Source organism: Mobula hypostoma, chromosome 11 (assembly GCF_963921235.1).
Source record: "Mobula hypostoma chromosome 11, sMobHyp1.1, whole genome shotgun sequence".
In the NCBI taxonomy this organism is placed as follows: domain Eukaryota; kingdom Metazoa; phylum Chordata; class Chondrichthyes; order Myliobatiformes; family Myliobatidae; genus Mobula; species Mobula hypostoma.
In genome coordinates, this window is record NC_086107.1 from 11,791,360 (window position 1) to 11,819,062 (window position 27,703).

Sequence of the window (27,703 nt, forward strand, 5' to 3'; positions counted from 1 at the left end):
GTTGAGCTGAAAGTTGAGTTGAACAGTTGAATGCTGCATTACTCTAAGTCTGAGAAAGAGATTTACATGGTGATTTCTATAATCTATGTTAAAGGGAATTTGTTTTCATTTCAGCTGAATTTTCTCCTTTTGCCAAGTTTATTCTGAACAAATGGGTGGGATGTGTTAGCTGCTGCAAGCTTTTTTCCAGTCGTGAATCATTTACTCTTTGGTTGAAGGTGCTTTAGCTTCTCAGCCTTTGAGCTCTGCTTTTAATCACTAAAAGTGGACATTAATTTGTTTAAAATTACAGCATGTGGGTCAATCTATTTCGTGTTGTATGGTGGTGTAACTTGAGGCAGAGTTGTACAGCATAGAAACATACCCTTTGGCCCACACATAATGGATATCCTTACCTGTCCGCATTAATCTCATTTATCTGCATTAGGACTGTACCCTTGTGTATTTTGTCTATTTAGTGTTCTATCTAAATGTTCTTAAACATAGTAATTGTATCTTATTTCAACACCTTCTCTGGCAATGTGTTTGAGTTATCAATTATTTTCTGTAAAAAAACAACTTTCTCTCAGATCCCCTATAAAACATTTTCCTCTCACTTTAAGCTTAAGTCTTCTTGTTTTGGATACTCTTAATACTATGGGGGAAGAATTTTAGACCCTATCTTTGCTTCTCAGAATTTTATATACTTACATTAGATCACACTCCTCTACTTCCTTTGCACCTGGGAAAACAAGCCCAGCCTGTCAATTTTTTCCTCATAACTGAAGACAGTATCCTGGAGAATCTTCTCTGTACTGTCTCCAATACAATCACATTCTTCTCATGGTGGGGACGAGATCTGCTTGCGATACTAAGTATACTTTAATCACTGTTGTGTAAAGTTGCAATATAAAATCTCAACTAGATTCCACCTCCATGCGATTGATATCCTGCTGTAGGTTTAGACAAACTTCCTCACCATCCACAGCACCACCAATTTTCTTGTCATCTGCAAAATTTTTAATCATACCTACTGCATTTGCATCCAAATCATGGGTGTATATAGCAAAGGACCAGCACTGATTTCTGTAGTCAGACTTTCAACCAGAAAAGCAGGCATCCATACTACCCACTGTCTCCTATCACCAAAACAATTTTGGATCCACTTAACCAGATTGTCTCTGATCCCATGTGCCTTAACCTTCTGCACCAGACTGCAGTGAAGGACGTTGTTACATGCTCACTAAAGTAATTTGTGGATTCCAATTTCAACTGCTCCTAATTTTAAATTATTTAAAAAGTTATAAATTCAGAATATTCCAAAGATGATATAAATTATATATCTAAAATATGCTTTCATCGAATTCTGTAGTTTTTATTTAACTGAAGCCTTAAATCACTTTTAACATATGGCTCTGCATTAAACATTCAGTTAAGCTTCCAGTTACATATTTTAGTGTTTTTGTAAATTCAGAAGTTTTAGTCAGAAGTTTGGAGATTTAATTAACACAGGCAAGTGAGATTTGTACAGATAGGCATAATGGTTAACAGAGACACAGTGGGCTGAAAGCCCTGTTTTTATTACTGTAAAAGTCCATGACTGTATATATCCTTGATATGTAAACCATTTAAATCCATACACTACATTGCATTGTTACAAGTTAAATGTACCATTTAATTCATCAGAATCTGTTGCAACTTTTCAGTGGGTGGAGGATTTTTTTTACTTTCATTTGCATGAGTAGAACAATAGCTTTTGTTCCTGCTCTCAACCTAATGTAGGTTTTGCAGGTTAAATAATAAACCTGCAAAACCTACCTGTAACATCTAACTCTGCTGCTACAAAATTGAAAATAGTATCAAAACATAAATCAGTTTTAGTATTAGTTGTCACTGAAGTACAATTGATGTAACTTTAGCTTTGATACTACTAAATATGTTTAAAATTAAAATATCAGCTAGCTGTTTTGTACTTTAGCAGCAGCCTGTTAAAAGCAAACACCTTTGGGGAATTCACAAGGTAGTGAAAGCCACTGGGGTCTTTTTGGTCTTTACTGTGTTTGTGTCTGGTCATGCTGTCTTTCTGAATGACGTGTCTTCCTGTGGCACAAAACTGATTGAGGATGACTGGTTCTTTCCTGGCTGCTCTGATCCAGCTTTGGTCTCAGGACAGCAGGAGCTGGAGGAGGAACTGGGGGATCTTCGAAGACTAGGACAGAATCAAGGAAGGAGGAAACGGACTGCAGATGCCCAAAAGCTTGAGGTATTGATGATTTTGACAGAGACTTCTTGTACATCAGTATGAAGTTTTATGTTCGAGTTAGTTTGACATTTTGTGACATTATTAACTTTAGTTTTGCAAAGATTGAATTAAGATATATTTTTGTTATACGTTTGGTAATTTTGAGTAAGTAAATCTAAACTAAGACTTGTGAAAATGAAAAAGTTTTAAGCTAAGTTTTAACTGCCATTAAAGTAAGATGTCTGGCATTGTATCAAACATGTTCAATTCTTAATATAACAGTTAAAATAACATGTAAAAGAAACAAATAAACTTCTAGAAATCATTATCACATCTGCAAAGTCCATCAATGTTTGATTGTCGTAATTGAACCAAATTTGCCCCTTTATATTATAAATATTGAATAATTATCAGAGCCAGTATGCACATGATGGGCCATGTGATGGCCCTCTGGTGCTGCGACAATATAATCAATTCTCACTCTCAATCATCCTGTTTGGTGTGGATAGTCGCTGAATTCCTTTCACTGTGCATCTTATTTGTGTCTGTAAATATTGATAATGTGCAGATAACTTTTTTCAAGAGTAGAAATTAAAAAGCATGAAACAAAATTGGTAGAAATCTTTTGTTTGATACCAAATGACCATATTTGGAAAGTTTGAAGTGCTGACAAGTCAACAAGTTTGTTGCTCTGTGGTAAACAGTTTTTGTAAATTTATCTACACAGAACTAAGTGTGGTTTTTTTATGATGTAGGATGATTATGAATATGAAGAGAAGCAGCACTTCGAAGAGTCCAACATGAATACGGATCAGAATGATGCAAATGAAGGGGAGAATTTGGGAGGTTTGTGGCCAGAGTACAGTTCCCATCATACAGGTGTGATACCTGCTAGGCAGTTATTGAAAGCATGCACATTATGTGAATTTTGTCATGCTTTAAAAATTCTTCCTATTTTAAATAACCCAGTTTGTTTATTGGCACTTTTCTAACCCCTGTCAGCATTGTTTGGATTTTTGCTTCTCCTTCTCTCTAAATTGTCCTGCTGAGCAATTTACAATTATAAGCACGTGCATGCTGGAAGAACTGGCTAGCTATCTTTCCATGGTATCATCTGCACCATTTAAAAAAATTATTTATCCATTTATGGGATGTGGGCATTGCCAGCTAAGCCAGCATTTATTGCCCATTCCTAGTTGCCCTTGAGAAGGTAGTGATGAGATGCCTCTTGAACCGCTGCAGTCCCTGAGGTATGGGTACACCCACAGTTTTGTTAGGGAGGGACCTCCATGATTTTGACCCAGCGACAATGAAGGAGTGGCGATATGTTTCCAACACGATGATGAGTGAATTGCCTTTATATTAGGAACCAAAATGACTTTGAATCCCCAAGGCAGAGGAATTTAGAATGAATTGACAACTGACTGTTGCATTTATGCTCAGTTGGTACAAAACTGAAGGCTGAATGTGGAGCGGACATTTCTTCCCGTGGGAAAATATAGAATGTGGAGTCATTCTAACCCGAACCCCTCCGTGAACCATTGTGGATACTCCACATCAAAACCGTATTCCCAACCCTAACCACAGGACCCATCAACCCAAGGCAAAGTCTCCATTCGGACACACCCACCATAACTTCAACTGACACCAATAATCCCAACTGTACCCCCAAATCTTGACTGCATCCTCTAACCCAAAGCACTCCCATCAACCCTGGGCAAGTCTCCATTAACAATGAGCATTCCCACCAAACAGCTCCTGACCCTTAGCAATACCCCTGACCCCAAAGTTTTCACCCTCAACTCACCCTGTACACACCAACATGTAACAATATCTGGCACCCCCTTCCACTCTTAATGGGATAAATGATTAATACAGATAAATTCCAAGAAAGCCAGGTGGAGTTGGACCAGGTTAATAAAGGTGTGGGCCATTCCAAAGTGGCAGGGTCGACAAACACGAGGGATAATTTTCCCACTGCCTGCATATTAACACCCTCACCTTCCCCTTTAAGAAGCAGGTGAGGTAGATTACTTTCAGCAGGTCTTTTCCTCGAAAGGAATTGGGTGCAGCCTCTGAATATTTTAAAGACTGGTTGGGTGATTCTTGATAAGCATGGGAGTGAGAGACTAATGAGTGTAGGCAAGAATGCTGAGCGGAACTCAAAATTAGATCATCCATGATCTGAATGAATAACTAAGCAGGTATGAGAAATCAAATGGCCTACACTTCCTGTGTACTTGATGTCAAATAATCTGAACTATCTGCTTGGCTATCTTGGGCTCCATCATTGTTTGTTGTCAGTATATCCCAAATAATCCTAGTCTCAGGTACTTAACACTATATTTTCTCCACCATTCTTCAGCCTTTTCAGCTCTTATTGAAAAACTAATCCTACTTTGCCCAATGTTTCCTCAGCTTCCTCATGTCTGTTCATCTTCCCCCTGTTTACTATCAAATGACATCCACTGAGTCAAAAAAAATCTTACTTCAATCCTCTCATGTACAATCCTCCACTTCCTTTCTTATCCAAATCTATGATCTTCGAAGGAGAAATTGTGACAGTTTGTAAGGATCAATGATCTTTTATCGGAACTGAAACTTGCCCAATAAAAGATAATTAACCAGTTGCATTAACTTTTGTTTTAGTCTTTCTCCAAACATGCTACCTGACTGAGTGAATCTCACAGTATTACTGTTTTTACTTTGGAGTGCTGGCATCTAAATTAATTTGAACTTATTTCACGATCTCTTTTCCCCGTCAGTGTTGTCTCCATCACCCTTCAACTGTTAATTTTTTGGTCCAGATTTTTCTTGTTACAGCTATTTTCCTGCAAAGAGATTCTTTACTCATTTCTTTGTTTCACGTCATACCCTTCTTGCTTTCCTTCAGCTTATTCCTCTCCTTCAAGCAGGAAAAAATAAAAGGCTTTGTCTCTAAAATTTGTGAAGTATCTACACCTGGTGCTCAGTGCAGGGTCACTTAGCAGTTTCACACAGGCACTAGGCTTATAAAAGGCATTGCATTAATATTAGCAATTATTTTAGGCTGCTTGTCTGTGATTGAGCCATGTGTGACTAGTTCAGAGTTTTAGATGTGTAACCTGAAATCATTTAGTTTATAGACTTAATGAAGACTGAATTTTTCTTTCAGCATTGATCAATTGCTGCCAGTCATTCATTACACTTAAAATTGCTCTCAAAGTTGCTATGGGATTTGCATTGAAATTTGCTGGAATTTAGAACCAAATATCTGTACGTGCCTTTGGGATCCCATAATTGGCAAACAACCAATTTGAAGAATTCTAAATATTGAGTTTATAAATTGTAAAATATGGTACAAAAATTGAAATTAAGGGAGAAAAGGATTCAGGAAGAAATGAAAGATAAAAGAAAAAGGTTTTTTTAAACCTTACTTCCAATCTCTACCTGAAATGTAAAGGACAGAGATGAACAGTAATTTGGATTTGGTGTCTTTTTTTTGTTCACTGGACTGGACAAATGCCAGTTCTGTCTGTCAAATTTCGATTTTCTCTGTCCTTCATGTATGTACTATAATTTTGCCCCTCTATGCATTTGAATAGAGGGTATCTAGGGAGAGAGTATTGGAGTAGAAGAGCAGCTTGGAAGGCAGCTTCCTGATCTCTGTGTTTAAGTCTGTGGAAGTTATGGTTTAAGTTTATACGTGAATGACAAACAATGCTGATGGTGTGGAACATTGATTCTGCAGCAAAATCCGGAGCAAAGACTTACAATAAATAGAAAAAACTTAACATATTGTAGTTAACAACCTTCAAATGTTTTTACTAAATTGAAGATGGCATTCAATTTAGTTTTCGTTTCAACAGCTTTGCAAAATCACATTTATAATTATTCAGGATTGAGGGCAGTTGTTGCAGAGTTGGAAATGGAGCGGAACAGGCTGCAAGAGCAAATCTTAGTCTTGGAAGAGCGCTGTCAGGACTTGGAGGACAGAGCACAGCTCCGTTCCAGAGTAGAATTCCATCAGGTAAGGGTGATTGTTTAGAGCAGCTTAACATAAGAATTGTTAACAGTTGTGTTAATAGCAACAGTTGTGTTAATAGCAGCCAGAATTGAATAAAATTTTGGAAATAGTTTAATAGCAACTAAACTACTGATATGTTTAGAATAATGGTTCATTGTGTTTGACAGGTAGCAATTTCAGGTTATTCTTTGTAATGAGATCACATGTTTTTATTTAAATTGCAAGCTCTGTCACTTATTTAAATTGCTAACTAGAATTGGTTAAACCTATTTTTGTTCAGTTCTAATTGTGCTATTCTGGAGAAATTTGGTTCCCAGGACTTGGAGGATAGTTGATTAATCTGTGTCATGTATCCATGGTGAAGATGAGGACAGGAGAAAAGGGAGGCCAAACTGCCTCCACCTCTTGGATCATGTCTGATTTTTCCATCTGGATGCTATTTCTGCGCAGTTCTCATGTTGTTTGATTTTCTTAATATCCAAAATTCCACCTTTTTCTGTTTTGAATCATCTTGGTGAATGACCCTTTCCAGTTCTTGAGGTGGAGAATTCCAATGATTCACCACTTTCTCGGAGAAGAAATTCTCTTTATCATAATTACAAATTATAAATGTTATTCTAACACTTCCATTTTATCTGGCCTTCTAAAGCAGGGGTTCCCAAACTTTATTTTATGCCATAGACCCTTACCATTAACTGAGGGGTCTGTGGACCCTAGGTTGGGAACCCCTTTTCTAAAGGTTTTTTCATTCCAGTCCTGATGAAGGGTTTCGACCCAAAACATTGCCTGGCCTGCTGAGTTCCTCCAGCATTTTGTGTGTGTTGCCCTGTTCTAAAAGTTTCTTATTACAATATACAGTAGTTCTCAGATCAAAACTTTTAGGTTAAGCCTCGAGGTTTGAACTTTTGAATTATGTTAAAAACTTTTGAATGCACAATAAAACGAAAATTCAAGGATCTTGAAACAAAGCCTTTTAATACAGGTGGCCTTTGGTGTCAATGAAGAAAGGCAACTACTGAGGGCTCCCCAGGTGTGTGTTTGCCCATAGTCACTTTGGAGGTGAAAAGCAACTGCTACAGTGTGTTGTTAGTTGTGTTTTATTGGGTTTGATTTACGTGTGTGTGTGTGTTTAGATATTTTTAATCCTAAGGTTTGCTTAATTGTAACTGAGTTGTGTTAAGCATTAGGCAAACAAAATAACACTAGGGAATTACAACTTTCGGTGATGGGGATATACAAAAGGTAGTAAAGATTACATAATGCACACCTGAGACTATAAATTTACAGAAGTAATCAGTAAAATTTTCACGACATTGAGTGTAGGCCTACTCAAATCAAAAATGACCTATTTTCAAATACAATTTCTGTTCTTGTGTAGAAAACAAGTCAATGTTAGATAGAGAATTCAGCAGGAAATAAATTGAAATTTTGAATAAGCTTGAGGAAAGGTAGGCTTAAACTGTTCTTAGAAATGTCAAGTTTGGGTTAACATTTCATAATTATTCTTACAAAATCACCTTTTGAGGAAACTTGGCAAAAATTTACTTAATAAAACTGATGAAATTATTTATTGAATGTGTGCGAGATGTGAGACTTTTCAAATGCAGTTTGAGGAGTTAACTTAATGGTGTTGTGCACTACTGTGCAATGCCCCGCCTCTTGGGGTCAGGTGTGCATTATATAGTCCTAACAGAATGTATCTGGGATGGGTCGATTACTTAACAACTTGCAAGTACTATCGTCGTGATACTTTATTGGTTTTCATGGAAATAATTGTTCATTTCTCATCTAGTTGTATGAATATAACATCAGGTAGGTGCTGCTTGTGTTGTACACAGTGTTCCTAAAGTCAAAGTCCTTTCAAAGATCTAGTTGCTCAAAGCTGCTCATTACTGAACCTGTTGCCTCAAAAAGTGCATTTATTGAAAAGGTTAATCAAAATCTTTTTTGGGGGAAGCAGGTGATAACGCTTAAAGCTTTGACAGTTGTCGACATGACCATTGGTTAAGCAGTTCAACTCAAGGTGAACAAAGGACCAAAATTGGTTAAATAGAAATGTCCCTGAGAATTTTGGAGTTGGAGGAGTTTGCAGAGTAGGAAGAGCTGAGAGGTGGAAAGGTTTGAAAACTAGGGCATTATTTAACCAGTAGGTAACATTGATCAACAAGTATAAAGGCTGATGTATCTTTGTTTGGGGCGTGTGATTATTAGTCCAAGTTGAAGGGGAAGGTTATTAGATAGGACTATGCTTTTATATATTTTCAGAGATGCATTCGCTTGAGAATTATATGTTGGGAGCGGGCAGAAAGGGGAACTTAAAAAATGAGTGAGCACGGAAAAGAAGTATTGTAGGCATTCTGGCTGCTTGATAAGAATGAAGCCTAGTGAGTGACATAATATATGACAATGAGGGTGTATCAGAGAGATAAGATTCGTATCAGGTTTCAGAATTACTGGCTTCAAAGATTCGAATTCACTTCAGAAATTAGAATTGCTTTGCCATAATTATAAATGATGCCATTAGAGATGTTGTTGAGAAGAGCTTACTGCTGTTCCTGGGGAAGAATCCTGATTGGAAGCATTCATGCAAGGAAAGGTTGGTTGGAAATAGGTTGGTCATTTGCAAAAACAGGTGGAGGGTGTGGAGTGCATTGGTCTCATCTTTGACCCTTTGTCAAAGAGAGTAATAACACAAAAGGCTAGGAGTCCAGCAATGAATAATACTTCATATTTAATTGTTTCATTAATTATGTGACTTCTGTGCAAGTGGTTTTGAGAAGATTTAATCTCTTGGTGAGCATGCTACAGAATAAGCACGGTCCATAATTAACCATTAGATGAAGTAAATCATTCATGTGTTTCTGACCAAAGATAAATCCCATGTATAAGATTTGGGGCAAATTAAACTATCCAGATACGACAGCATACTTTTCCTGATTGGGAGTGCCAGTGGAACATCAACTATACCATTCTTTTAAATTGCTACCACTTTTATTTACTTGTTTCCAGCTGTATATCATCATCTTTGTGTGCAGTGCCGTATGACGTGGGCGATCATGGTCCCTTGATCATGATTGTTCTTGGCATATTTTCTAAAGAAGTGGTTTGCCATTGCCACCTTCTGGGCAATATCTTTACCAGATGGGTGATCTCAGCCATTATCAATATTCTTCAGAAATTGTCTGTCTGGCGTAACCAGGATTTGTGATACGCATTAGCTGCTTATACGACCATCCATCGTCTGCTCCCATGGCTTCACGTGACCCTGATCAGAGGCTAAGCAGGTGCTCCACCTTGCCCAAGGGTGACCTGCAGCTAGTGGATGGTAGTAGGGGAAAAAGGGCCTGGTCATCACCAAACCTATTTTTCATAGCAGTAACTTTGTAGCCTGCTGCTGAATGATGATGTTGGTGTAAACTGTACTACTGAAGAGAGCCATTCATATGTTTACCATTCTAGTAATGGTCTTGTTTTGATGATGGACATCAGTATCATTAAACAGGCATTGACCTTCGGTCAGAGAGTGACCCTCTTTGCTATGACATGTTATGCTCATGGAAGTCAAAACCTTTGCTGTATTGAAAATAAATGTGATAAGGTTCCTTAAAATTGGAATCATATTGTATGCTCGATGCTTTGTAAGGAAAAAAACCTTCTTTGTTCACTTATCCTCTGCATGAGCTTGTTGAGGAAATGCCTGTAACAGTTAATATAACGTAGCAGTTAACATGCTTTACAGTGTCTGTGACTGGAAGATCAGGGTTCAGTTGCAATCACTGTAAGGAGTTTGTACATTCTCCCTGTGTCTCCGTGGGTTTCCTCCGGGTGCTCCAGTTTCCTCTCACATTCTATAGATGCAAGAGTTAGGCATGCAATGCTGGCACCGGAAGCATGGTGACACTTGTGGGCTGCATTTCATGTTTTGATGTACATGTGACAGATAAAGCCAATCTTTAACCTTTAGATGAGAGGTCAGACTGCATAGCCAGTATTGCTTGAAAGGAACATATTTAGAATGCAGTGTTTTTAATTAATATTTCTTTGCAACTTTGAAGGAGGCTATTCGGCCCATTCACACTGAACTGGCTCTTAAATGATTAATAGAATTTCTCTGGAACCTATTCTAGTGTTTATCCATCAGCTGCGTCCCAATTTTGCTGCCATCCACCTTGACGAGGGTAGTTTATGTAGCAAACTAACCTAGCAACCTGCAAGTTTTCAGGATGTAGGGGGAAACACGAGCTGTTGGAGAACACCCTTGTGATCACAGGGAGATGGTGCAAAAACTCTGCATTCATAGCACCAGAGTTCAGCAGTGAATCTCAGTCACTGGAACTGTCAGGCAATAGCACTGCTACTGTGCCACCACAGACAGGCATCAATGAATAAAAATAATCAAGGTATTGTGTAGCATTTCCAAAGTTAGGCTGCTTTGTAGTATTGGAATCTTGGGTCATTCTCAAGAATATTGAGGAAGCAGGAGGCTGGTGAGTCAGGTGCCCAAACATTTAGCCTTCATCCTCCGTCAATATACTTATTTTCAGCAAGCTGATGTTCAGAAATACATAGCAAAACGAATAAATATTACCGTATTTATCTAAATTAGGCATGTGATCACCAGAGATAGGAATGGATTTTATGAAAATAGAAGAGAACTGTCTTTGTCATTGTACTTGTGCTTTGGCTTTTGAGATGATACTTATAAATTATTTTTATGTTATTCAAAATAGATGTAGTTTATTCTGCGTAGTGTTGAGTGGTTTCATATGTGCTGATACTCTTCAATTTCATTAAAGGATGGAAGTTCTGACCAATACGATAGATTCAGTCCTATAGCTTTGATATCTTTCCTCACTTTCAGAATAGAACTTAGATGGTAGATTAAATTGTGAGCTTGTCTTTATGCCTCAAGTGTGATATGAAAAAATCTAAATATTTTTTGCAAATCTGCTCTAAATTTTACCTTCCTGATGCAGAATGAAGCTGAAAAGTTGCAGAATCAGCTGTCCCATTTGCGAAGCCAGCAAAGCCGTGATTTTGAACAACACCAACAAATTGTTTCAAGTCTGAATGAACGGTTAAAAGGGTAGGAAAACTTGCCACTGTTTTGTATTGACATGAGAGGAGCAGCAATAAAGCTCAATTTCCATAATTTGAACGTCATTTCTTTTTCTTGGCATTGGAAATCAGTCCCCCATAACATTAGCATTTTGATTGCTCTGTCAGTCAGTTCAAGGGAAACCATACGTCAAGCATTTGTTGAAAAGTGAAGTTCTGAAACTCTTGTATACAGGTACAACAGGATATTTTTGAAATTTTTCCTAATGATATAGGAGACCAGTTAGCTTAGTGAGTTGCCCCTGGCTCATGGAGCAGTTCATAGAGTCATAGAACACTACAGCATAGAAACAGGCCCTTCAGCCTGTCTAGTTCATGTTGAGTTATTACTCTGCTTACTCCTGTCGACCTGAACCCAGACCATTGCCTTCTGTATCTCTCCCATATATTTATCCCTCCAAATTTCTCTTAAGTGGTAAAATCAACTTCGTATCCACCACTTCCACCACATTCCACACTCTCAAGATCATCTGAATAAAGAAATTCCCCCTCATGTTCTCCTTAAATGTTTCACCTTTCACCCCTAACTTATGACTTCTAGTTTCAGTCTCACCCAAACTCTGGATAAATCATGCTTGCATATACCTTATCTTTGCCCCACGTAATTTTGTGTACCTCTATCAAATCTCCCCTCCTTCTCCTTCACTCAACCTTTTTCCTATAACTCAGGTCCTCAAGTCCCAGCAGCATCCTTGTAAATTTTCTCTGCACTCTTTCAATCATATTGATATCCTTCCTGTAAGTACAATGCCTATAAAAAGTATTCACCCCCCCCAGAAGTTTTCATGTTTTATTGTTTTACAATATTGAATCACATTTGACTTTTTTTGACACCGATCAACAGAAAAAGGCTATTTTGTGTCAAAGCGGTTCTGTAAGAAAAAAGGGAGATCTTGCTGGCGTTCTGGTGTGCCAATCCAAAGGTCGTTTTAGTACATGGATGTGAGCGATTTGGAGGTCTGTGGTCCAGGTGTGAGCGATGAGACTGAGCATAATAATAGTTTGGCACAACCTAGAGGGGCCAAAGTGCATGTTTTTGTGTTGCTGTGCCCTATGACTTATTTTATTTTCCTAGGCATGGAGTCATTGTTCATAATATCAGGCTCTCCTCAGCTAAATTTGGCATAAATTGTCTATCATCTTAAAGTATGACATTTGACTGAATCGAAGGTGCTACAGTTTACAACATGTTGAGTTTGAATTATTGCTTTTTATTTGATTCAGTTTTTTTGCTGATAATCATAAAAACATGTTCTCTGGTCACTGATCCACTTATTTTACAGCCTACCCTGATATCAGTACGACTAATCAGGGACTGTGATCCGGTAGGTTGGATTCAAATAACACAGTCCTTGTTTCACGTATTCAAAGGTCATAGTGACATGAGCCATTCTCCATAAAAATTGCAGTGTAATGGTAAAATGAAGAGCTTCTAAGATTACTAGTTTTCCCAGCAGCAGTGATTTCCCATGAATGTTCTTAACAAGGCTAACGTAGTTACAGGGTTTTTTTTAAATACAAATGAGGACGTTTTTCTCCTTCGTCAAATTACTGCAATCATGGAGTTGCACCCCAAAGTTTGGCAGCAATAGCAGTAACTTAGGAAAGAGGGTTGAATATATAAAGTGGGGAATGTGATTAATTTGCTAGATGTGTCAAAGAGCTGGTCGTGGCATGATGGATATGGTATCTGTGCTACTTGATCCTCTTCCATCAAGTAACAAAATAGTTTCTTCTAATTGTTCTGTGCAAATATTTTTTTTATACTTCCATCACGTCTCGCTTAACCATGTCTGTCTTCAGCTTTCCATTTTCCACTCCCCTCAAATGTTGCACATAAACTAATAAAACTTGTACTTGAAAGTGAATGACATTGGTGTTAATTTCTAGACTCAGCGACAGAAAAGACTGTTTGGAAGCTTCACTTGCAGAAAAGGAACGTGTGTTGGCAGAGACTTTAGTAAAGTTGATGCAACTGGATAAATATAAGGAATCCTTGAAAGCCCAAGAGATAACCAGTCAAGACCTTACTGAAAAGCTATTACATGCTGAAGAAGAGGTAAGCATTCCAACATGTTCACGCTGCTTTCCATTCATTTCACTGAAATCAGTTTTCATGAACTGACCATTTTATTTGTCTTTTATAAATCTGTTTTCTTTTTATTTGGGCAAGCTGTTCATATTGCAAATGGAAAAGAAAATCTCATGCATCCTTGAATTTAGCTATGACTTCTAAACTTGCTGTCCTGACTCTGTATCCAACTCACAAAGTCTGCAGGGTCTTGTGTGAGAGATGCTGGTTTGTAAAATTGTGTGCTGCAGTTCCTTCTATTGCATACAAAGCTAGCCCTTCAATAATTTTATGACCTAACAGAACTATTTATTTATTATTGATTAATTGATTGAGATACAGTGCAGAATAGGCCCTTCCAGCCCTTTGAGCCACATCGCCCAGCAATCCCCTGATTTAATCCTAGCCTAATCACGGGACAATTTGCAATGACCACTTAACCCACCAACTGGTATGTCTTTGGAACGTGGCAGAAACTGGAGCACCTGGACACGGGGAGAACCTGCTAACTCCTTACAGACAGAGACGAGAAATGAACCCGTATCGCTGGTACTGTAAAGCGTACATAGTACGCTACCATGCCGCCCCATAATCTTATGTTTGTATTTGCTGTAATTCTTTCAGTATAACGTAAAATTTAACGATAGTTAGGAATCTTTTCTTTTTGTTAGCTGGGTTGTGTAACCAAGAAATGCAGTGCTTTTGAACTGGAGTGTGCTGAACTGAAAAATACAGTCCTGGACCTCATGGAAAAATTATCTTCAAGCAAAGAAAAGGTGAGACATTTTAAAAAAAAAAACAATAGTCATCTATAGTTGTTCTGAATAGAATTATCAGGGTGATGGATGAAGGGAAGGGATCTAAATGGATAGTTCTATCACATAACCAATAGACTGTGGGCATAGAGACATCCTATGAGTTAAGAGTTGTGAAGCTATTCTCTGATTTATCATGGTGGATGATTGCATATTTTTTAATGTGGATATGTTATTTGTAGTCCGTAACGTATACATTACTCTCTCAACTTTGGTGCCAAACTAGCAGATTTTCCAGACTATTGGATGTTATTTTTCAATATTCTAATAGATTTTATTTACTCACTTTTTTTATCTGGGTAGCTTTAAAGGGAGTGTAGCCAGCAGAACCCTGTGGGTAGGAAAGGAATGTGAGAACTGGGGCCCTGACAAACAGAAAAGGAAATAACATAATTTGCTGAGCCCTCAAGATTTCCATATAGTTGGAAAGGGGGATTATTGGATTATTACTGCTTTGAGAAATGATCACAGCAGACAACCCCTCTGTTACGGAAATGGGTTGCCTTCCTAGGAAACCATATTGTGATATTCCTAATGCGAAGCTACATTATCTGCTCAATTGTCAAGGAACACGAGTTGAAATAAAAGGTTTTTATTTAATTGCATATTTTTCCACATGGTATTTTCGCCCACAGAACTGTCGCTCACTGGATATTTCTTTTAATTTTGCACCACTCTCTGTAAACTCTAGAGACTATTGTTGTGCTTGAAAATCCCAGGAGGTTAGAAGTTTTTGAGATACTCAAGCCACCCCCTCTGGCACCAACAATCATTCCACAGTCAAAATCACTTAGATCACATTTCTTCCCTATTCTGATGTTTAGTCTGAGCAACAACTGAACCTCTTGACCGTTTGCATGTTTTATGCATTGAGTTGCTGCCATATGATTGGTTGATTAAATATTTGCATTAACAAGCAGCTGTACAGATGTACCTAATAAAGTGGCTGTTGAATATAGTTTCTATGATATGAAACAATTACAAGTTCATTGTATAGCATTCTTGACTGCACTGAATCCTAATGGGATACGAGGTATTGCTCCTCCAACCTGAGAGTGACATCATAGTGACAGTAGAGGAAGCCATGGACTGACATGTTGAAGACCCATTCTGACATGTCAATCCATGGCTTCCTCCACTCTGGTGATGAGGCCACTCTCAGGTTGGAGGAGCAACACCTTGTATTCCATCAGGGTAGTCTCCAACGTGATAACATGAAAATCGATTTCTGTAACATTCAGTAATCACTATTTTTTTCCCCAATTCCAATCAATTACCCTTTTTAGTTGGATGTAAAAAGCACAGATTCCCAAACCTGTGTGAATTTGCGATATTATAAACCACAACTGAACATAAACATCTTCCTTTGTGATATCCAGGTACAGAAACAGGAAGCTGAGGTAGAAGTTCTATGCCAGGATCTGGAACAGACAAATGATGAGCTGGAACGACTTAATTCAAGTCACTTGGAGGAGAGATCCCGTCTTATTGCTGACCTACAAAGATGTGAAAGAGAGATTGACATTCTTAAGGAAGTCATTGTGGAGAAGGAGCAGGAAAATACTGCTCTTTCTAAGAGAATGATGGAATATTCAGAGGAGAATATTACATTAAAGGAGGAAAATAGATATAAAGAGCAGGAGAATGGAGAACTCCAAGCAGCCTTAGTTAAGGTTGAAAGGGAAATAATGTTGCTGAAGGAGACTCGGTCTGCTGATGAACAGAGCATGAGTAACAACCTTTCTTCATTAGTTGATCAGCTTTCTAGTATGGAGTCTGAATTGCATAAAGCAAAAAGTGAAATTGAGGCCAAGGAGAAAGAGATTGTGGTTTTAATGAAGCAGATTGGAGAAAACGATGATACAATTCATGATTTGCACTCAGAGTTACAGAAACAGGACATGTTAAATCAAGCTCATCTTGCTGAATGTGGACCTCGGATATTGACACTGGAAAACAAGGTTGCTGTGGCCACCAAGGAACTTCAGGAAACGACTGCTGCAAACCAGAAAGAAATTGAAAAACTGAAGGTTCGGTTGGCTGACAGTAGTTCAGCAAAAGAAAAACTTGACAGTTCCCTCCAAGAGAAAGAGGAAAAAGAACAATGCCTAGAGAATGAATTGAAAGCTTTGAAAAACCAGTGTAATAACCTAATAGCTGAGAATATTGGAAAATCAGAGGAGCTTGGCAAACTATCCAAACAACTTGCTGAACACAAAGAAGAAACTGAAGGGAAATTACAGGAAAGGCTGGCTATTGTTGCTGCTTTAGAGCAAAAGCTTCAGGGGGTTGATGAAGCAAATTCTCGATTAATGCTTGAAGTACGGACTAAAGGAAGTGAAAGGGAAGACTTAAAGAGGCAGATGGACGAGATGAGCAAATTGGTTACTGACTTGCAAAACCAAGCAAAAGCACTTGATGTAGCAAATGTACAATTGCAGGCAACAGTGGATGATCAAGTTCGGAACCTTACAGAGCAAGTGAACCTCATAAGAGAGTTAGAAGATAATGCTGTTAATACTTTAAAGATCAACTCCAGTTTGGAGTGTAGTATAAAAGATATGTCTGTTGAAAATGAAAACCTCAAGACCCTCCTAAATGATAAGGAAGATCAACTATCGAAGCAAAAAGATGTTGTGCAGCAGTTAGAGAATAAAATGGCAGCTGAAGCAGAGCTGGTTTTACAACACTCAAGCACAATCTCGCAGTTGCAAGAAGAAAAAGAAGCTTTAACTGCAAAGTTAGAGCTTTTAAAATCTTTGGAGGAAAATAAATCCATGGTGGAAAAGCAGTTGCATGAAAAGATAAATGAATGTTACATTCTAAAAGATAAAATTATAGAGCATGAACAAACCACAGAACAGCTCCAAGGGCAAATGCAGTCTGCAACAGCACAGCTTGAACAACTGCAGCTTTCAAACCGTGAAAAGGAGGTAGCACTGAGCAATAAAAATGCTGAATGTACTTCGCTCCAAAACCAACAGCGCAAGGGGCAAGAGGAGGTGATGGAGTTACAAAATCAAGTTCAAGTACTCGGTACTGAGCTTGGGAACAAGGATGTGGCTTTGAATGAAAAGTTGGCTGAATTGGATGGCTTGCATGAGGTTTTAAGTCAGCACCAGCTTACTACTAAAAGCTTAGAAGGTCAATTGCAACAATTGACAGAAGAAGGTGAAAATCTCAGGCAGCGGTTAATTGATAAAGAATCACTCCTAAGTATTAAGTCTGATGAAAGCGATCAACTGCAGAGACAACTTGACCAGAAAACTGCTGAGGTTGTGTTGCTGCAGAAGCAAATGGATGCACTAAATGTTGACAGCGAACGTCTTCAGAATGAGAATAAAGAACTTCAGACATCTTTAAGTCAGCAGGCTACTGAGCATAGTCTGCTGCAGAGAAAGGTGAATGAACATGAACTAGCAACAAACCTTGTCTGGGACCAGACACAGGCACTCAGCACGGAGAATTGTAGGCTTAAAGTGGAACTTGAAGAGTTGAAGTCTACAGTCCAGAGTAAAGTTGGTGAGGCTGCAAACCTTCAGGATCTGTTGTCACAAAAAGAGGAGATGATCACCTCATTGAACAAAGAAGTCAGTGAGTTAAGTACTGCCTCTGCAAAGCTTGCCTTGGAACTTGAAGAGAAGCAGACATCATTGAACCAGCAAGGAATATTATTGCAGCAGGTCCAAGCCAAAACTTTGCAAAGTGAAGAGCAGTTGGGCCAATATTTGCAGTTAATTTCAGGTTTGCAACATCAGGAGCAAGTTCTGGTGACTGAAGCCAATCAGCTCAAGCTGTCTCTGCAAGAGAAAGAAAAAGCCCTGCAACAGCAGAGAGATGAGCTTGGACAGCTCCAGAAAATAGCTGCTGAACACCATGCACTGGAAATGCAATCCCTGGAAAATATGGAAATCATTTCTAAACTGCAAAGCCAAATCCAGGACTTGACCTATAAATCTCATGAACTGGAGTGTAACATTGAGCAAAGAGACTTGCTGCTGGCCAGTAAAGTTGAAGATTGTGTCAAGCTCAAAACGGTGCATTCCGAAATGGATGATACTGTTTGTCAACTTCGAGAACAACTGGCTGCTGCTAGATCTGAAGCAGATGTACTGAAAAGTGTCATTAAGGAAAAGGAGTTGTCTCTTTCGCAGTTCAAGGAGAGTGCTGCAGCCAGCAAAGAAGAATTAATGTCAAAGATGGAGGTAAAAGAAACTCAAAATGAAGCACTCCATCAAAAGTGCATTCATCTTGAGCATTCATTCTCACAATTAAATAATCAGGTAAATGAGCAGAACTCTGAACTGAATCAACTGAGAGAAACTATTGCACAAAAGGAAGCTTCCATTTTGGAACAGAGCAAACTTGTCAAGAGGCTGGAAGACAAAGTGAGTGAGAGGGATTTGTTGAAATCTCAATTCAATGAAAGCACAGAGCTAGTTTCTGAACTCCAGAGGCAGGTACAGCATGTACTTGCTGATTCAAAGAAACAGGAGCAGTCACTGCTGGAGAAGGAAACTGCTTTTAGCCACCTGCAGGAGAGGTTCGCTGTGCAATCGGAGCAGTTCAAGGACCTTAGCAGGGAGCTCAGCAGGAAGAATGAGGAAATAGCAGGACTTCAAACAATACTTAGTGAAAAGGATGTCATCATTCAAACCTCAGAGTGTAACAGCAATACCTTGGTGGCTGAAATTGAGTCAATAAAAGAGGAACTTCAAAAGAATCGTGCATCATTAAATGATTGTGAGAATATCTTGAAGCACAAAGAGGAAATGATTACTGTCAATCAAAAGAATGTGGACAGCCAGATTGCAGTTCTAAATGCACAAATCCTCCAATATAAGGAAGTTATACAACAACTTGAGGTGGCTAACCAGGATCTGAAGCAAAATGATATTATTGTTCAGAATAAGTATTTGGAGCAGACACAGCACATTGAGAGCCTTGAGTCGCAACTGAAGACTTTGAATGAAAAGTCAATACAAGAGCATCAAGAAAAAGTGATAAAAATTGAAAATCTTCTCCAGCAGTGTGATCAACTCAGGAAAGAAAAGTCAGTGCTGGATCAAGATTTGAAGACAGTGAAAGCAGAGAACGAAGAAATGGATGCCTCCAACCAGAAGCAGTTACAACAAAAATCAGAAGAACTGCAGGTGCTCGAAGAGAAGCTTGTAAGAATGCGCGAGATTAGAGAGGAGCTCGATGTTTCGCAGCATCTGAAGGATGACAATGAACGTCTTCAGAAACAGGTCAGTCTTAAATCAGAGGAAATTTTAAAACTGCAATTTGAAGTTCAAAAATTAGAGCAAAGTCTAATGGAATCAGAAAGAAAGTGCTTGGCAGAATTGAATAAAGAAACTGAGCAAAATAGTCTGCTGACTGAAAAATTAAGCTTTTTGGGAAATCAAATAGAGGCAAAAGACGCTAAAATTGACAGCTTGCAAAAGGCTTTAGATAATTTGCAAGACAAGTTTTCTGAACAGTATATGCGATTACAAACCAGTGAACATCAGCTAACAGAACTGACATCCAACTTCACTCAGGAACTTGCTGAAAGACAGTCCAGAATGGATGAATTATCAGCTTTAGTTTCTAGTCATGAAAATGCCATGAGTGATTTAAAGCTTAATCTATCTGGAAGGGAAAAAGAAATTGAGAATTTGAGAAGTAGTATTACTGCAAGTGAGAATACTATTTTGGAAAGTGCAAAAAGCATGGCTGATAAATTAATGTCTTTTGAAGAAGAGAAGCTTTTGCTTCATAATGAGCTCAGCGAAACAAAATTAAGTCATCAACTGGAGCTGGAAAGTTTACAAAGACAAATAGTTGATCTCCAGGATAAACTTCAGGAATCACAAGGTGAGCTCAGAGAAAGGCAGAATAGTTTAGATGATAGTTTCCAACAAAGTCGTTCAACACAGGAACGATTCAGTGCTCTGGAGCAGGAACTGAAAGAGAAATCTCAGCATCTGGAGGATTCCCTGAAGGAAGGGACCAAGCTTTTTGATACTCTGCAAAAGAAAGAACATGAGATACAAACTCTGACTATCCAAATAACACAGCAGCAAGAACTGTTGGCTGCTCTGAGTCAACAGCTGAGGGAGAAGGATGCTTCCACAATTCAGCTTTCAGAATCCATTTCAAAGGAAGTGGTTCAAGCAGCAAACAGAGAGAAACAGCTGAATGATGAAATGCAGCAGCTTAAGTTGCAAAATGGTGTCTCTGCTGAGAAGATTGCTAGTTTCACATGTGAACTTGAGGAGTTAAAGAAACAATCGGAAAAGCAAGATATTCTTCTGAAAGCAAAGGAAGACCAGTACCAAGGCATTGTGACTGAAAATGAACAGCTTTATTCAAAGACACAAGCACTAACAAAAGAGAGGGACCAACTCAAGAAGAAGTTCCAGGCTGCACTGTTAACCAGAAGGGATCTGATGAAGAAAGTTGATGTATTACAGCGAAGTGCTACAGCGGATGTAGACAAAAGCAGGCAAATAGAAGAATTGCAGGGTAAATGTAGCATGCTTGAAAGCCAAGTGACGAGTAGTCAGAAGGAGTTTCAGGAGCTTGAAATGCACCTTGAGGTTCTCAAACAACAGCTGCTAGAGAAAGATGGTGATATAAATATTCTTAGTGAGACACTTTCCACGAAAGAAACATTCATAGAACAATTACAGAAAAATGCAAGTCAGTCTGAAGCAGAGAAAGATGCCCTGTCTGTGGAATTGTTCAAAATTATTCAAGAGAAAGATACTTCGATTGCACAACTCAAATCTGTTTTAACAGAAAAGGAGAAGGCATTTGATGACGAGCGTTATCAATTTAATTCAAACATCAAAGCTCTAAAAACAGCATTATCTAAAATATCAGAATATTCAGATGCAGAATTACCTAACACAAGTGAAGCTCTTGGCAATGGTAGTGGTGGTGTTTCTGAAGTTGTGAATAGGCTAAAGGCACTCAAACAAGAAAAGGAACATCTACAGAAGAAGCTGCAGGCCGCACTTCTGGCTCGGAAGGAAACTATCAGAAAGGCTCAAGAGAAGGATAGGCATCACAAAGAGCAGCTCTCACAACAAAAGGAGGAGTACAACCACATTTCAGAAAAATATTCCACACAGAGCAAAGAGTTAGAGGATATTAAAGAGGAACTGGCTGCAGCCCAAGATGCACATCAAACAAAGCTTACCGAGCTTGAACATAAAAGAGAATTAATAGTGTCTTTGGAAAAGCAGCTACATTCACTCAATAGTTTGCTTAATGATAAAGAACAGATGGTGGAGCAGCTTAAAGTTCAACTTGATGAAGAGGAGAGCAAGATGCTTACACTTGTAAATCAGAATGAAGAAGTTCAGGCCCTTGAGAATAAATTAGCTAATGTGGTTTCCACACTGTCTTTAAAAGAGGCTGGTATGAAAAGCCTTGAAGATGCTAACAACCAGTTACAGCAAGAAAAAGAAGAGTTAATGTCAGAGTTGGAACACCTACAAGTGAGAATTGTTGAGAAGTCAGAAGAGGCAGAAATGCTGAAGCAGTCCATAATCAGTCTGGAGCGACAGCAACAAGAGGAAGAAGAGAGTCAAGCAGCAGAGATTCACCGGCTTCACAATCAGTGCCAGTCTATCCAAGCGGAAGGCAAGGCCCTCAGAATTGCCCTGGAGGAAGCAATGAAAGACAAAGAGAATTACCGTCACTCTTTAGCAAATGAAGCCGAAGATGTGAATTGTCTCAAATCACGGCTGCTGGATTTAAACAATGAAAAAGAAGGTATCCAGGCACAGCTGGCTGCCTTTCAGGTGGAGAATGCAGAGCTCAAAGCAACATTAAAACAGTCTTGGCAGTCTCAAGAGGCAGAGGAGGACAGGGTGTGTGCAACTCAGTTACTAGCTGTGCAGTCTGAGCTTGAGAAAGTGCACGAGAATTTACTAGAGCGAGAGAGCACCATAAAGGTATTAGAAGGTACATTGTCTGAAAAGGAAAAGCTTGTTGATGAGCTACAGTTGCAAGTACAGAAACAATCTATATTTTATGAAACACAAAGTGAACGAGCAAAGTCTTGTAGCAATGAAGTTCACCAGAGGTCAGCAGATAGTTCTGAGGAAGGCAAGTCGAAAGAGCTGATGCAGAGAAAGCTGCAAGCAGCACTAATATCTCGGAAAGAGGCTCTGAAAGAAAACAAAACTCTAAAGCATGAAATTAATGTTTTAACATCTGAAAAGGAAGAAATTCTTTCTAAGATTCCTACCCTTGAAAGAAGCTTGGCTGAAATGAAGAGACAACTTAAGCCCTTACAGCAGGCAGCATTAGCACACCAGGAAGAGAAGAGGCGACTTATTTCTGAAGTAGATATTGCATTCGCAGAGAAACGGGATCTAAGTGCTGTCTGTGAAAGTCTAAAGCACACTCTGGAAATTCTAACTCAAGAGAAGCAACAATATTCTGTCCAGCTGGATTCATTGAGAAGTTCCCAGACAGTAGAATTATCAGAGTGGAAGACAAAGCACAATGAATTAAAGCGTGAATATGAATCCCTTTTGCAGTCCTACGAAAACATTAGCAATGAAATGGATAAGATGAGGCAGATAGTTGAGACAACAAGAAAAGAGAAACAAGAGGTGTTTTTCAAGCTTCGTGATGCTGAAGCGGAACGGCAAAGCATCAATCGGCAGCTTGAGGAGGCATGTGATGAAAATGAGAGAGTAAAGGAAAAGATGCGGAAGTTAGCAAAATCCAAACAGCAAAAAGTTCAGGAGCTCGAAGAAGAGATCGAGAGAGTCAATAATGAGTTACAAACTATTGCTGCTGCAAAGCAGAGTCACACAAGCGAATTGTCCACACAATACAATCAGCTCCAGGAAGAATACACATTACTGAAGCAGTCTTATGACAATCTTAAAGCAGCGTTTGAGAAAACCCAGAAAGAGAGAGAACATCTTTTGAATGAATTTAATTCATCCATATCTATCATAGAGCATTGGCAGAGTGAAGGTTCATTTTATCAGTCTGGGTTACCATCACAAGTTGACCACAAGTCCCAGGTCAATGAGTCACAGTCTTCGGAATTGCAATCTCTGGAGAACACGCGTACAGTTGAGAAAGGAGAGGTTTACAACCTGGGGCAAGTAAGACACTCACTGCCTGAGAAGCTTCAACAGTTAGAGCTTTGCCTCAGAGTGGAGACTCGTGAAAAAGGTGAAATAATTACACAACTTGAGCAGGAAATAAAAGCTTGCCAGCAAGAGACTATAAACTTGAATGAAAAAGTCAAAATTTTAGAGGATGACAAATCTCTCCTCCAGGAAGAACTTGAAAATGTCCAGGAAATGTCAGACAAAGTCAAGAATGAGAGAGAGTACCTGGAGGCAGAATTACTAAAAAATGTTGACAAGATTGATCAATTAACTGAAGTACTAAAGACACTTCATATGCAGAAAAATTCACTTGTCAATGAATTAGATTGCTTCAGAGAAGAGAAACATCATTTGATCAAAGAAAGAGAAGCCCAGGAAGTAAAACTGGTGAAAGAGTTTGAGGAACGGCTCCGGTCTGCTCGAAGGGGTAAGACCACATCCAAAGGTGAAACTAAGGAATTGCAAGAATTATTAAAAGAGAAGCACCAGGAAATAATTCAGTTGCAGAAGGACTGCATCAAGTACCAAGAGCTCATTTTGGACTTGGAGCGAGGAGTCAAAACGTCAGAATCTTTCTGTGAAGAAATGGGCAGGAAACTAGAATCTATGACTGCAAAAGCTTCTGAATCAGAAAGACAGGTCAAGCTTGTTCAAGAAGAACTTGCGTTTTACAAAGTCATGCTCTGTGACTCAAGAACTGAAGCCGAAAATGCTCGTATGCAATGTTTAGGATTAACAGAAGATCTGCGGAAGACTGAGGAGAAGACAAAAGCTCAAATTACTGAAAAAGAGAAGGAACTTCTTGAGATTTTGGATCAACAGAAAAAAATTCATCACAAAGAAATGTTGAGTTATCAGGACAAACTGGATATGTTGGAGAGGGACAAAGATAGAGTAGTTGCAGAAATTTTGGAACTGCAAGCTGAAATAAATGGGCGGGATCTCATGATAAAAAAGCTGCGGGATGAGTTGAATAACAATCTGGCTAAACTGGCAGCATTTACCAAGTCCATGTCCTCTCTTCAAGATGACAGAGACAGGATTATTGAAGAGACCAGAAAATGGGAAGCTGGATTCCAAGATACTATCCAAAGTATGGAAAATCGAGTGCAAATGAAAGAAGAAATGTTACAAAAGCTTCATGAGGAGATAAAGGTGAAATCATTCAACCTTCAAGAACTCCAATTCAGAACTTCAAAGCTGGAGCAGACAATAAATGAGCTTAATGTGGGTAGTAAGGATGCTCATGTCAGGCATCAAAGTGAAGTAATTAACCTGAAAGACATTATTCGCCAACATTCAGAAAAAATTGGAGAGCTGGAAGGGTTATTAAAAGACAAAGAGGCAGTCTTATCCAAATTGTCACAGGAAAATAATTACTTAAGCACACAGCTATCTGACATGAGTCAGTCTATGACTGAGTTGAAAGAGACAGAGCAAATTCTGATAAAAGACCTTGCAGCAAAACAGTCTGAGAGTCATCAACTTGAGGCTGATAACGAAAAGTTGTGGGGTGATCTTCAGAAGCAGAGTGCTATTTCCCAGCAGCTGAAGTTAATGTTGAGCAGTAAAGATGCGGAGATCTCAAAGCTTGTTTCATCGAAAGACAGTGAAATTTCTGAGTATGTGGTGGAAATCCAGCAGCAACACAGAAGGCAAGTAGATGATTATGAAAAGAAATTGAAGATTCTGCAACAGGATCACCAGAAAGGAGCCAATGACTTGAAAGAGTTGGAGGTCCAACTTGGAAAGATTAGAGAAGAAAGGGACAAAGCTGTTAGCAAAATGGATGCCTTCACAAAGTCGATGGCCTCCCTGCAAGATGACCGAGATCGTATCTTATCAGAATACACGCAACTAGAACAGCGACATCTGGACATGCTTGGGCAGAAAGATTGCATTATTCAGGAGAGTGCAACTGAAAACAACGAACTGAAGCAAGAAATCAGAAACTTGCTGAATGAGATGGATGACCTTAATTCTGAAAATGCAATGCTTAAAGCACAGTTGGTTAAGCACAGGGAGGAGCTTAACCAGGTCCTATCATTGAAGGATAATCAGTTGAAGGAGCTACTACAAAAACAATTACAACAGATTCAACATCTTGAGCATGAAAAATCCAACTTAGAAGAACAGTGGAAAGCTGCACAAAGTTCCCTGGAAAAAAGTAATGAAAGCCTCAAGTCTGTACAAGAAGAGAATGCACAAATTCTGGAACAATTTTCAGAGTTCAAGGCTGTTGGTTTACAAAGAGAAGAGGATAAATCTGAAGTAAATGAGAGAGAGTTAATTCTTGTGCTTCAACAAAAACTTCAAGCTAAAACTCAAGAATGTGAAGAGCTCAAAAAAGAAGCAAATATTGGAGGAACCAGCTTAAAGGAGCTAGAAAACAAACGTTCTGAAGTCGAAAGTCTGGCTAAATTAAAGGCAGAAGTTAAGATGTCGGTAAATGCTGACGGAAAAGTGCAGGAGCAAACTGAAGAAAAATTGGCAGGATTGTCGTATTCAGTGATCGAACAAAGACTTTTGGATGCCATGAATGAGAACAAGGAGCTAGCTTCTCGAACAGAATCTTTTGAGAAAATGTTGATGGCTCTACAGAGCGAGAGAGACAGACTTCTGGAGGATATTGAGCAACTCAAAATCAGGCAGACAGATGAACTCAAGGTAGAAATAATTTTTTTTCCCTCTCTGCTACTTCAAGCATTGTTTTAGAATTGACTTTAAAGAGAGGTTTTTATTAATTAATGGAAACAAGCTCTTGTTTCAGTGAGTAAAGAGAGCAGAGAGTCATCTCAAGATGGTAAATTTGTAACTGTGAATTGTTATTGATAGGACTTGTCTCTTAGGATAGCATGCTAAGTAAAGATAAACACGAGATTCTGCAGGTGTTGACAGCATTTTATTTGTGTTGCTAAGTAAATAACTTAACATTTTAAGAGTTAGAGTGGATATGGGCAGGGTAAGTTGTAACTTTGATTTAAGTGTCTGTTAAAATTGAATGCTATTTTTTCTTTTCAGGTAAAAGGGTCTGTTAAAGACCAGAAATTAAGGAACAATAATGATTCTTCTGAGATAATGTGGTTCAAAACCAAAGTAGAGGAACTGGAGAAGCTTCTTCAGCAAGCAAAGTTGCAAGAACGCACAGAGCAAGATCTTTCTTCCTGCCAGAATGAATTGGCTGAGCTAAGGTTTGGTCATGCTTACAATGGGATTTCAGTTTGAGTTCAATGCATTTATATTGTGCCATATTGGGGGGAGGAGTCATCACAATAGTGCAACGCTGTTACAACCCAGAGCATTCCGTGCTGTAGCTCCAAATTTTTTTTTAAAAACTACCTACCCTTTATATCTTGGGCAGTGAATCATTTTGAAATGTTAGTGCTGTTAGCAAACACAGCAGTCAGTTACATAGCAACAATCAAACTCTCGGAGAAAGAAACATCAACTAGGGTTGATCAGTTCCACTTTGAATAGTGTTTCTGATGAATTATAGGGTCATAGCTACCATGTAAAAGAACTGATTTACCCAGGTGGAGGCTTGTACTGATGCTGTAGGGATGCCTTCTGTGAGAGTCATTGGACTCTTCAGGGACTCCAGTGTGGTGGTACAAACTTCCTCAGATTTTACTTCGCTTGGGCTACAGGTGAATGTAAAGAAGTTAATTTCCATTAAATTTGACTTAATTGATTTAAATGTGTTGTTGATTTCTAGTGTTTAATTAAGATACTTATTTTTATATTTTAAAAATTCTGCCTGCCACAGTTCCTGAGAACACACTGGATTGTGTAGTGGGGGAGAGTGTTCAAAAGAAACGAGTGGGAGCGGTTAGGACATTCGACCTGCCACAGTTCCCAAGGAGACATTGGATTGCGCATAATTGGGCACTTGGCAGGGGCATTAAAAAGAAATTAGGTTTAAGTGGTGTGGCCATTATGTGAGTGGGGCATTGTTAGATTGGGAAGCTCAGGTTTTGACCCATAGAGGCTTTGGTGAGGAGAGGCTAGTGACTAGCAGTGTTCGACAGGGGTTAGCGTTGGGACAGCTTCTTTTCAGGTTATATGTCAATGGTATGATGGAATTGATGGCTTTGTGGCCAGGTTTGTTGATGGAGGGGCAGGTAGTTTTGAGGAAGCAGGGAACCTGCCAAAGGACTTGGACAGATTAGGAGAATGTACAGAGAAGTGCCAGATGGAATATAGTGTAGGTAAGTATATGATCATGCACTTTGGCACAAGGAATAAAGGCATAGACTATTTTCTTCATGGGGAGAAAATTCAAAAATCAGAGGTGCAAAGGGACTTCTGCATCTATATTCAGGATTCCCTAAAGGTAACTTG

General features: G+C 38.9%; 1 protein-coding gene across 3 annotated transcripts in view; it reads left to right on the forward strand.

Annotated features, from left to right (window-relative positions):
• Nucleotides 1-27,703, forward strand: part of LOC134353590 (golgin subfamily B member 1-like) — a 99,374-nt gene that overhangs the window by 46,263 nt on the left and 25,408 nt on the right. The window contains exons 15-22 of one of the 3 annotated variants that reach the window (XM_063061681.1): nt 2,091-2,242; nt 2,977-3,100; nt 6,100-6,230; nt 11,204-11,313; nt 13,236-13,404; nt 14,088-14,192; nt 15,611-26,029; nt 26,384-26,553. In XM_063061681.1, the coding sequence (XP_062917751.1) occupies nt 2,091-2,242; nt 2,977-3,100; nt 6,100-6,230; nt 11,204-11,313; nt 13,236-13,404; nt 14,088-14,192; nt 15,611-26,029; nt 26,384-26,553 (11,380 nt within the window). The remainder of the gene's footprint in view (nt 1-2,090; nt 2,243-2,976; nt 3,101-6,099; nt 6,231-11,203; nt 11,314-13,235; nt 13,405-14,087; nt 14,193-15,610; nt 26,030-26,383; nt 26,554-27,703) is intronic. The other 2 variants (XM_063061682.1, XM_063061683.1) reach the window with 2 other exon arrangements.